The sequence below is a fragment of the Bubalus bubalis genome, chromosome 24, assembly GCF_019923935.1.
Source record: "Bubalus bubalis isolate 160015118507 breed Murrah chromosome 24, NDDB_SH_1, whole genome shotgun sequence".
Lineage (NCBI taxonomy): Eukaryota > Metazoa > Chordata > Mammalia > Artiodactyla > Bovidae > Bubalus > Bubalus bubalis.
In genome coordinates, this window is record NC_059180.1 from 6,812,503 (window position 1) to 6,823,988 (window position 11,486).

Sequence of the window (11,486 nt, forward strand, 5' to 3'; positions counted from 1 at the left end):
CTAGTTCTTCTGAGTGTATTTTGAGTCCCAGGACTGGTGATGGGGAAGTGGAGTGAGGGCTGGGGACGGGGATGTAGAAGGGTAACACAGAAGGAGCCAGCCCTGTCTTTGTCTCTGATTCTTACCCAAAGGGGAGAGACTGGGTCCTTGTCCTTGGTGCCGCCCATCTGAGTTGTCCTTAGGAAGCCCGAATTATCATGGACTGTGGTGTGTGAAATTATCAGTAGTAGAGAAAACCCAGACATTTCTGGGAAGCGTCAGGGAGTTCTTAGTACAGAGGCCTCTGTTCTTGGTGACCCTGATGCTATTAATATAATATTGTGGCACTAGAGCTTCTTACACCCACACCTTCTCTAAGTGGATTATAAGCCATGAGCTCGAAAATGCCTTGGAGTTGCTGTCTTGAGGCTCAGTACCTTGTTGCAACATAGCAAAGCAGATGCATAGGAAAGACCTGTGACACAGGTGATTTCAATAAGGTAGTCATGCGATCCAGCCAGGCTGGTGTCAGGGGCCTTCCTAGGCTCTTCTCCCCGCTTTTGGGGACTTCCTTGTGGTTGGACTTTCTCGCCAGGTGTTGCCAGTCTCTCCCTGGGAAGTTGCTTGCTCTTTCTTCTGGAGACTGGTGGTTGGGCAAGTAGTGTTGGGTGACAGCGTCGTGTTGAATGGTGGTAAGGACAGGGTTTAAGAGACAGTCCTCAGCGTGGTGGGTTTCAGAAAAGGCTGTAAAATTTTTTACTATCCTTCAAGCATCAAAAAGTGGCTGCTGGTCCCCTTCCCCTGGGATCTGGTCAGACTTACGACTGCTTGGCCCAGTAGACAATGGTAGAAGAGTGATCATGGGACATGAAAGGCCAGGTGGTAAAAGGCAGTGCAGCTTCTGCCCTGTCCCTCAATACTTGCCTTTGGAGCCCTCGGCTGCTTTGTAAGAAATCCAGCCGTCCTGAAGCCACCATGCTGTGAGGAAGCCCCCTGTGTGCAGGTCCTCCCGTTGACAGGTCCAGGTGAGCAAGCCTTCAAGCCTTCCCAGCCCAGGCTTCCATCATAGGAGTGAAGCTGCTTCCTGATGATTCCAAACCCCAGACATCAAGTCACCCTCACCCATTTGAGTCTTCCTAGCTGTGTCCTCAACATCTTGGAGCAGACACTGGCCATCTCTGCTCTAAATTCCTGACCTACAGGATCCATGTGTATAGTAAAACGGTTTATGCCTTTGAGCCTTGGGATGGTTGGTTGGATAGCAATAGTAACTGGGACATCAGGAATTCAGTCTACTGGCTGCTGACTCTTTGGTCTAGATTAATTATCTTGCTCTCATCCAGGGAAACCTCCCTGGATCCTAACCTTTCTATTTTCCTCTCCTCCAAGAAGTGCACTCAAGAAAGAAAATAGAGGGAATTTCCTGGTGATCCAGTGGTTAGGGCTCGGCACTTTCACTCTGCTGGGCCCCAGGTTTGATCCCTGGTTAGGGAACTAAGATCCCACAAGCTGCACGGTGTGACCAAAAAAAAAAGACAAGACTATTTCTTGGCTGAGGAACACCTCCTGTGCTTCACTGTGATCACCTGCTTCGGATTTCCTGTTGGATTGCTGCTGAGTCGGCACAGTCTCCTTGGTTTATTTCCTAAGTGTACTGATATTTTGTTCCGCGTGGTATAAGATTTGTCTACTCTGACACACTCAGTCTTTCTCTGCTGGCCTTGATAGGATCCCAGGGGCCTCCTCATGTTGACTGGTTCTACAAGTCATTTATTGATCTTTTCTAGGAAGGATCTCCAGACCCTCATTTAAAACTATAATTCCTCAAGGAAAATCTTGAGCAGTTTTTGCCAGCTTCCTATGTACTAGTGGAGACTTGGTCCCCAGCTTGGGAAACACCTGGGTCTTTGGGAAATCCCTGGTGGCTCAGATGGTAAAGAATGTGCCTGAAATGTGGGTGATCCCTGGTCAGAAAGATCCCCTGGAGAAGGAAACAGCTACCCGTGCCAGTAGTCTTGCCTGGGAAATCCCCTGGGACAGAGAGCCTGGTGGGCCACAGTCCATGGGGCCACAAATGGTTGAACACAACTGAGCGACTAACACTTTCACTGCGCTGTACTACTAATTATTAGTGCTGCTTACAAGGTTGGACAGATCACTTTGCCTCTCCAACTCTGTTACAGCCACCTCCCAAAAATCAGAGACTCCCAAAAAACTAGAGACTGTACCAGGTGCAGTGCCTGGTATTCCGTGAGTGCTCAGCTATTGACTTCATTGCCCAAGACCTAAGCAGTTTGTTGTTGAGTTTTTTTGTAGCCAGTTCCTCAGAAATCAGAGGCTTCTTGGAATAAGCAGCCGTAGCACCTTGCCCATTACATGGTAACTAGCTGTCTGCATTTCTGTCTGCTCCCAGCCTGTGAGTTCTCTGAGGGCAGGGAACTCAACAGATCTTGCTTCTGTAGCTTCTAGCAAAGAAGAAAATAATGTTAAAAAGGGTTAAAAAGTAGTTCAATAGTCCTTTATAGCCATGTGACCCTGCTTGATGGACAAAGAAACCAAAACTTAACCCCATGGTCATATGAAGGCACGCAGTCAAGGCTTGAATGTGAAACTTGGCTCAGGTTGGTTTTCCTGAAAGGGGTAAGGGGTGAGAAGAGGCAGGTCAGCATCACATGGCCCAGGGCCTGTCCTGTAGGTTGTTACACTGAGGGCCTGCGTGAAACCCGCTTCCCAGTGTCTATGTTTCTGTACAGTCCCTTCCACATGGACTTTGGACTTGGCCTGGGGACAGCCACAAATGGTATGAAAGCCGAGTGTTGGGGGGAAGGGGCAGGGATAGGCCAGGGAACCCTTTATGTAGGGAATAGCACGGAAAGCATGTGTTCTGGGTGCAGCCCAGTAGGAAGCCCTGATTCGAATGTGTGTATCCATGTGAGCAGTCCAGCTTGCTGGGAGACCACGGATGTATGGAGGAATAGTAAGAAATGGGGATAGAAAGGCAAGCTAGGGACTTACCTGGTGGGTCAGAGGTTAATAATCTGCCTGCCAATGCTGGGGACGAAGGTTCAATCCCTGGTCGGGGAACTAACATCCCACATGCTGAAGGGCAATTAAGGTGGTGTACCACAACTGGAGAGAACCCAACTTGCTGCAATAAAGAGCCCACGAGTGTGGAGTGTGGCAACTAAGACCCGATGCAGCCAAAGTAATTTTTTTTAAACAGTTGGGCTAGGGCCAGGCAGCGTGCCAAGGTGTAATTGTCTTTTTTTCCTGCGGCACTAGGGTGCTGCCAGGGCAGGATGATGAATAGGGAGAAATGGGAACTGGGTCACAAAGCTCACTTAGGGGGGTTCTCTAACATTAGTCTGGGGATGAGGGCTGGACCCAACACCAGGCGGGACAAGGGGGAGAACTAGGTGGAAGTGGAAAGCTCTATGGAGAATTGATAGGATTTGGCTGCCAGCTGAGGGGAGGTGGTGAAGAGGAAGTGAAGGGAGCAGCCAGAGAGGACTGAGGTGGTCAATCTGTGAGACTCAAGAGTTTGGCCTGGCAGAAACTGATTTTGGGGGAAAGTGATGAATTCACCCAGCCTGGTGACAACACTCGAGGGCTGCACGACTTCTGAAGCTCAGGAGAGGGCCCAGTTAGAATGCAGGTGTGGGAGGGCTCTACATCCCAGGAGAAAGTCAGTGCAGGTGAGCAGGTGGGATCAAAGGAAGGTCAAGTGCCACGCCTCCAAGGGACTCGTTGCTGTATGGAGCACGATGGGATGGGTGCCAGGGCAGACCCTGCTCTCTGTTCCTAACACTGGATGCCAGGCTTCTTTCCCTCAGCCTCAGTTTCCTGCCCTAAGTGTGTACTGGCTCTGCTCAGTGCTGGACGGGCCTGTGCCAAGCATGCCCACGGCACTGTAGCCATGTCTGAGCTGGATACCGTTCAGCCTCACACACACACACACACCACCAATACACAGGCCTCTGAACAGACCTCCAGTGCCTTTTCTGGAAGTTATTGAACCATCCCCAGAAAAATGTACTTGCTCCAGGCCTGGCTGACTTGACACCATTTCAAAGGGCTTGTCAACTTCTGATATCCACTCTCAGGTCCAGGTAAAGAAACTCTAGACCAATCATCTCCTCATACAGCTGTGAGAAAGGTCCAGAGTAAAAGGATTGACTTGTTATCAGTCTGGCCAGAGGGTATCTGCTATTCCGGTCCTTATCTGCTGCTTATTGGGCCTTATCAGTAGTTGTGAGAATGCCACACTCTACAAACTACTTGCAACTCCTTTCCTCCTTTGCCAGATGGGGCAGTCCAAAGGCAGTGGACAGGTGACAGCCTGGGGTCCAGGAACTGAAGTGACCCTGGATGCCGCCTCAGCCACCCCTTGCTGGGTCAACTGCCTCATGACACCTTCAACCCCAGAACAGTTCACAAGTTTATTTATGCATGAATTTATACAGACTGCAAACACTCGGGGACGCCTCCACCCGCTTAACGGCCCGGAACCTAGACTCAGAAGGTTAAGAGAGCCCAGCCTCAGAGGCCAGAGATGAGTTCTCAGGAGGCCGATTGTTGGCCGCAGAGGATCTGGAGAACCAGAGGAAAGAGGCGTAGCCAGGGCGGAGCTCCCATGAGAAGGCAGGGCCTGAGGCCAGAGCTGGGTGTGGCTTCCGGGCAGGGGGCGGAGCCTGAAGCGTGGCTTGGCCCTGAATTTGATAACCTGGAGCAGGGGCCCGCGCCCGCAGCCCCGGTATTCCAGGGATCCCTCTCCACTGGGGGCAGTGGAAAGGGAATGGGTCCACAGGCCCGGCTGTCTACACGTAAGCGTTCTTCCCGTACTTGCCAAAGCTGCCGTCGCCCTCTTCATCCGACGCTGCGGCGGGCAGGCGGGCAGTGAGGCTGGCGGCCGGTATCACGGGGGCCTTATAGGGAAGCTGGACGCTGGCGGAGGAGAGAACCTGGTCATAGGGAGGTGCGGCCCTCGCCCTGCACTCCGCCCCCGCGGCGCGCCCTCCCTTACCCGGTGGCGGGGTCCCGGTCCCGAGAGCAGCAGCAGTTGGAGAAGAGGCAGATGCCGCCCAGGATGGCAAGCAGGCAGGCGCTCCAGCCCAAGTAGAGGGCAGGGCCCAGCTCGTACCTGGGGACGAGGACGATGATCAGGCGGAGCTAGCTCAGGAGTCGCACTGAGACCCACCCGCTGTCCCCCACACTCACTTGGTTCCGGCGTACAAGGGGTCGAAGAAGTCCCTGGTGATGTTGAAGGCGTACCAGGAGACGGCCACCATCCCGCAGATACCTGGGGGAGGAACCGGAGAACCTAGCTAGGCCTGGCGGAGGAAGGGGCGGCCCAGAAAAAGGACATGGGCATCAAGTCCAAGAGCAAGCTTCATCGGATCCCTTTTATTTCCTCTCGCCGCAGGCTGCTCCATCCAGCACCCAGGACACACTGCAGCCCATCTTTCTTGTCTAGTATCCCACTCTATTCCTCAGCCCCTCTTCCCTGTTTATCCCACACCTGCCCTGTCCCTCCTACCTCTAGTGCCTGGACCACAGTTTCCGCACTAGGAATCTGCTCTAGCTCCTACCCATCTTCAAAAGCCCAAGCAGTCTTCCCTGATCAGCCCTGCCTGTGCTGACACCCCTTTCCTGGGTCTTACGGCTCAGTGCATGAAAGCCAGCCAGGCCCCTGGACTACTGGTCCAGCCTGGCCGCCCCCTGGGGCTGTGTCTTCCAGTAAGCCACCTGGCTTCTCTGAGCCTATGTCCACATCTGGAGAACAGGACAAGACCTGCCCTATCTCACAGGCGTGTTGTGAGGGGATGTGCACAGATACGTTTTGCAAATTGAAAAGGGATGGCAAGTCTTGTGGTACTGTTATTGTGCACAGTGTGTGTGTGTGTGTGTTCGTGCACGTCCTAGCTCTGATCTTCCCAGCCAGACTGTAAGCTCTGGAGGGCAGAAACTCTCACCTTTGGATTCCCTCCCACACCTTGCTCATGCCTGGCTCCTAGTGCAGGCTCAAGAAACATTGCTGATGGACTGATTTGTAACCAAGGGATTTGGCGAGTATGGGTGAGGGTGGGTGAGCAGGGAGAGGGGTCAGGTGTCAATGCAAAGGGGAAGGTGAGGCAACCCTGGGGTCTGGGTTGCCCACCCCACCCCCACTGCAGTACCATCCCCTCCCACTGCAGCGCAGGGTCCACCCATGACTTCCCCCGATTACCAGCCAGGATGTGTAGGGCTCCTGCAGTGGCCGCCAGCTTGGTTTTTCTGGAGAGCTCCAGGCCCCCAATGTTCGTGCAGCGCAGTCCCACCATGCCTAGGAAGAGGCCCAGGAAGCCCAGGAGGATGGCGGTGATCATGAGCGCCCGGCAGGCCTGGATGTACCCTGGGGAGGTGGGGCGCAGCCATGGGTCCCAGAGCCGGCCCTTTCCCCTCCACCTGCTCTCTAGCCTGTGACAGAGTTAGCCCCTAATGTAACCTGCTCAGGTCTCAGTCCCTAGAAGCCCTCAAGTCCTCTCCTTCCCCTTCGGGCCCCATCAGTCTCAGGGGTCAGCCTGAGGGGTCACTCCCCCTCCTTCCCAGGAGCTCACCTCCACACCCCTCGACCCTCCAGGTGCACTTCGCCTCTGCCTCTGTTACAAGGCTTCTGCTCAGCGCCACTTAGACACTTTGGCTAATAATGCTTTGTCCTGGGGTGATACTCTTTTTGCAGGATTTTTTTTTTTTTTTTTAATTTTTGGCCACACTACTTGGCATGTAGGATCTTTGTTCCCCAACCAGGGATCGAACCTGGCGACCCTCTGTGGTGGAAGCACGGAACCTCAACCATTGGACCACCAGGGAAGTCCCTGCATCGTAGGGTATTCAGCAGCATCCTTGCCCTCTTGCCCACTAGACGTCAATAGCAGTCCCCCTAGACAGGACAATCAAAATCTCTAGACGTTGTCAAAAAACTACCACTAGTTGAGAACCACCATTGGGTCGCTAAGAGTAGGACACGACTGAGTGACTTCACTTTCACTTTTCACTTTCATGCATTGGAGAAGGAAATGGCAGCCCACTCCAGTGTTCTTGCCTGGAGAATCCCAGGGACGGGGGAGCCTGGTGGGCTGCCGTCTATGGGGTCGCACAGAGTCGGAAACGACTGAAGTGACTTAGCATAGCATGCTCTGCTGGGTGTTACAGACACTACACTCTGTGAGCACCCCTCCCCTGGCTCACATCTGGGAGGTCCCATTTAATGTCCAGCACAGTGCCTGACATCCTGAACCGAGCCTCTTCCTGGAGTGACCGATAGGGGGCAGCAGTGGCAGCTTCTAATCTGGAAGGTGGGATACCTGGGCCTAGGAGGGGTGTGAGGCAAATCTAGCTCATATGCTCCTTCCTCAGAGCTGAAGGAAACAGCTGCTCCCTTTCTGGGCCCCCTTCCTCCTCCTAGGTCTTCAACAGTTGCCAAGCACTCCCAAGGACCTTGCACCCCTTCCCTGGGTGGGGCAGTGCCACCCGTGTTGAAGGGGAAAGGCTGGGCCCCTGCCAGGAAGATGTGAAGTGGCCCAGGGTTGGGGGGCAGGGAGGAGGGGCAAAGTTCCCTGGGAGCATTTTCTCCTTCCCCGTCATTTCCTCTGGAGTTCCCCCAGCCTCTCCCCCTACTTATCCATCCACCCACCCACCCATCCCCAACCTGGGCAGACCAGCTCCTGATCCCCAGGGAGCTCTTGTAGATAAGGAGACATTATTGAAGGGCCCATAAGCAGCTGCGTGGCTGCAGCATGAATAAGTGACAGGACCCCTCCCAGGACCAGAACCAGCCTGGGAACGAAGTATCAGCTGGCTCTGAATTCCAGACCCCCAGCCACCTGGGTGGCTCAGGGCAGGTCACCATGCAGTTTTCCTGCTTCTGGAAGATGAGGTCATTAATGCTGCCAGTGGCGGGGCTGTAAACAGCACTGAAATGGTGCGCGTGAAGCACTAATGATGCCTGGAACCTCAACCTGATCCCTGGACAGCTGAGTGCTCTCTGCCCTCCCCGCTTGGCTCGCTCACCCTTGCATCTCCGTCTTTCATTGTCGTCTGTGCACACTCATGAGAGGTTTCTAGCAGCAGTCCCAGTGGGGCCCCTCCTCACACCACACTGCTGAGCGGCTGCAGCCAATGTCCCTCCTCCCCACCCACCATTCTGGTGTCCGATCCTGGTGTCTGACCCAGATTATACTCAGCTTTCATAGAAGTTTTGTTTTGTTTTGTTTTGTTTTGGGGGGGGAGGGGGTGTGTGTCCTGGATGGGATGAGAGCATGAAGCCCCTGTAGCTGCCTCAGGAGACCCTGCAAATAGTAGGGGCAGGGGAGACCCACCCAGACTCCCTAGCGGCTCATAGCATCTCTGATACTTGGGGAGGCAGTTTCCTGGCATGCTGGCCTCAGCTCCTTCCCCTGCCACCTGGCCGCTGCAGCTGGGGGACCTGGAAGGGCACGATGGCTCCAGCAACCCCAGTGAGGGCGCGGGAGCTGCAGGGCACTGGGTTCCTGGTCATCCCCTCATGGCCTGGTGAGGGGCCGACTAAAGGACTCCCTAGGTGGGGGAGTGATGGGTACTGCTCACAACGTGAGCTCCAGCCACCAGGGAGGACCTTTTGGGGCCAAAAGAGCTGTAGGCTCCAGCCCACTAACAACCCCAAACACATATGCACACACAGCCCTGACTACAGTGGGTACTGAGACGGGCAAGAGGACTCCATTTAAAACAGCCTTCTAGAGCTCGCCGTGGCAGTGAGACCAATGCCCCAGTGCAAGCCTGGTGCAGATATTGAGACTTCTAAGTATCTCAACCCCCAGGAATCCCAGATGGGGTTTCCTCTTCACCCCACGAGCCCCAGCACTCTCACCCCAAAACTAAAGTGCTGGATTTGATTGAGTGAACATAGATGCCAACCTCACGTTAACATTTTCTGCACATTTCATCTCACATGATCCTCATGACCACCCAGTGAACCAGTGCTATTCTGACCCAAGTCTTAACAGATGGGTCAAATGAAGCTCCTTTTATCAGGCCTGAGGCACGGAGCAGGTCCACGGCAGGTGCTGGGGCCGGCACTCGAGACCCGGTGCCCGCACTTGTAGCCACAAAGACAGAGGGTCATGCTAGAGCAGGGGGCCGCATGTGGCACGGCCTCTACCGCAGTTCCAGACAGAGAGATGCCCCCAGCACTCCTGGCTGCAAGAAGCAGGTCTCCTCACTGCATCTGGCTTCCCTTGGCTATATGGCGCCCAAGGTCCGACCACAGGCAGCGCCCACCCTCCCTGGGGTCTCTCCAGCCTCCCACCTCCCTCTGCTCCCTTCGGCTCTCCCCAGCCCGTACCGGAGAGGGCCAGCATGGACGGGAACTCCCAGCAGTTGTGGACTCCCATGGAGTCGGTGGCACAGCTGTACCAGAGGTTCTCGAAGATGGTGTTGGTGGTGATGACATTCCCATGCACGGTGGACACTCGCCAGCTGCTGTGTGCCAGAGTCACCCCCAGCATCAGCAGCCCCACGGCTGTGAGGAAGAAGCCGAAGATCTCCACAGCCACCGGCATGGTGGGACACAGGCCCCAAGGGGAGCCCGCGGCCCCAGAGAGGGGGAGGGGCTGGGCCCCGGGGGATCTGAGGGGGCTTTGGCCAAGGAGGGTGGTTCAGGCAGGCTAGGGAAAGACAGGGAGGCAGGCTGCAGCCTCGGCCTCTTCCGTGGCCCAGGTCCGGCTCTGGTTTGTCTCCTGCCCTCTCCCCTGGTCTCTTCGCTTCCCCGCAGGTCCGTCAGAGGAATGAGCCAAGCGCGCACGGCAGCTGTTGACGAGATGGAGGGAATAAACGAAACGGGCCAAAAGTCCACCCCCTCCCCCCTGGCCTCTGGGCTGCCCTGGGCTCCCCGCCCCTCGAGGGTGGGGGGAGAGGACTTACCCGGGAGTGACTAACGGACACGCCGCCAAGGAGGGGCTCCCATGGGAGGCACTGGGAGCCAAGGGGAAGCGTCGGCTTCTGACTCAGCTTTCATCGGGGGCCAAAGAATGGAGTAAGAGGGGCAAGGAAAGAGGGAGCGGCTGAGAGGCAAGAGACCGAGACTGAACACAGAGAGGTCCCCTGCACCTTTCGGTGGGGAAGGATCAAGGCAGCTGAGCCACCCTCCCTGAATGCTGGTGAGAACAGCTCAAGAAACGCAAAGACCTCGGGGTTGAGTCTCCAAGGAAGAGTAAGGTTGAATGAGGGAATGGGAAATCTGGGGGAACCCATGGCTCTGGAATCCAACCAACCGGGATTCAAACCAGGTCCTATCCTTTACCAAAGCGACACGGGCATGAAGTCGGAGCCCCTTGAGCTTGTTTCTGCTTCCATGAACTAGAACTATTACTCCTCATTTCGTAGGTTCTGTTAAGAATTGTGACCACAGATCAAAGCTCCTTGCAAGTATGAACTGCTCAGTACCTGGTGAATGCCCTTGGTGTCCAAGGCCCAGGTTGAGGCAACCAGGGATTGTTCTCGTCCAAACTTCCAACTTCCTGAACTTGAATTTCTCCCCTTATTGGGTTGATCTTTGACTCTCAGCAAAAAGCTTGATCTTGCTGCCAAAGGGGCCCTAAGTGGGATAAATCACAAGCCCAGGACATGATCCTCTGATAATCTAAGCAGCTCAGAGTTATCAGAACCGTCACCGGCTCTACTAATTATGACAGATTAGAAACCTCCGGGTCCCCACCCCAAGCCAACGCTGAGCACCTGTCCTGGCAGAGATGGTCTCATTTCCCACCCCGAGGCCACAGCTGGGACAGCTCCGGTTCTCTTCTGGCGGGGGTGGCTGGGGCTCAGTTCCAAGGGGCCCATTCTACACCCAGGCAGTCACACGGGACATCACTGTGCTGAGATGCAATCCCCATCCTCCTCCCTGTGCCAGGCTCCTCCATGCTGCCCACAGGTGCCTCCTCCCCTGTCCCCCCAGCGGGGATAAGGAATGAGAGGTATGAAGTGAAGCAAGACAGGCCAAGGCTGAGCCTGGCACAGGGTGACGGGTGTGAGGCCAAGTGGGCTGGGTGGAGACTGGGTCCTGACCTTCCTCTGCAACTGGGATGTCCCGGGTTCCTGACCTCTTCCATGACCTCTGCCAACTCCATGCCAAATGCCCATTTCCTCCCCCCCACCCCGCCCCCGGCAGCCCCCCACCCCCACCCCTTAAGGAGAGGGACAGGGAGGAGGAAGGGGAGGACGCAGGACAAAGGGAGGGAAGGGCGGAGGTTTTGGAGGAAGCTGAGTGGGGCCTCCCTGGTGTGGAAAACTCCATGCTGAGAGGCAGCTGAGTGGGTCAGAGGAGACATCAGTCTCGCCTGTCCCTTCAGCTCTGCCCTTCCCGCCTCTGGTCACTGTTTTTTGTCAGGATTCTAAGGCCATGCAAAGGCCACGTCCCTATGCTGGCCTGCCACTGCTCAAGGACATGGCTAGTGGTGGGGAAAGGAAGGAAGGGTGTGGGGTCTGGGCAG

The 11,486-nt window shown here is 55.4% G+C and overlaps 1 protein-coding gene across 5 annotated transcripts; it reads right to left on the minus strand.

Moving 5' to 3' along the window:
- Window positions 1-4,404: 4,404 nt before the first annotated feature.
- Window positions 4,405-11,093, minus strand: CLDN15 (claudin 15). Of its 5 annotated transcripts, none has more exons than XM_044936286.2 (6): window positions 10,732-11,087; window positions 9,341-10,591; window positions 6,206-6,370; window positions 5,197-5,278; window positions 5,003-5,119; window positions 4,405-4,923 (listed from the first exon to the last, which is right to left on the minus strand). In XM_044936286.2, the coding sequence occupies exons 2-6, from the start codon at window positions 9,555-9,557 to the stop codon at window positions 4,797-4,799; spliced, it is 708 nt and encodes a 235-aa protein (XP_044792221.1). In that variant the 5' UTR covers window positions 9,558-10,591; window positions 10,732-11,087; the 3' UTR covers window positions 4,405-4,796. The 5 variants fall into 5 exon arrangements, with proteins under 5 accessions (XP_044792221.1, XP_006045460.1, XP_025131232.1 ...); XM_006045398.4 differs by having other exon boundaries at window positions 9,341-9,804; window positions 9,919-11,087; XM_025275447.3 differs by having other exon boundaries at window positions 4,405-4,940; window positions 9,341-11,093.
- Window positions 11,094-11,486: the final 393 nt, after the last annotated feature.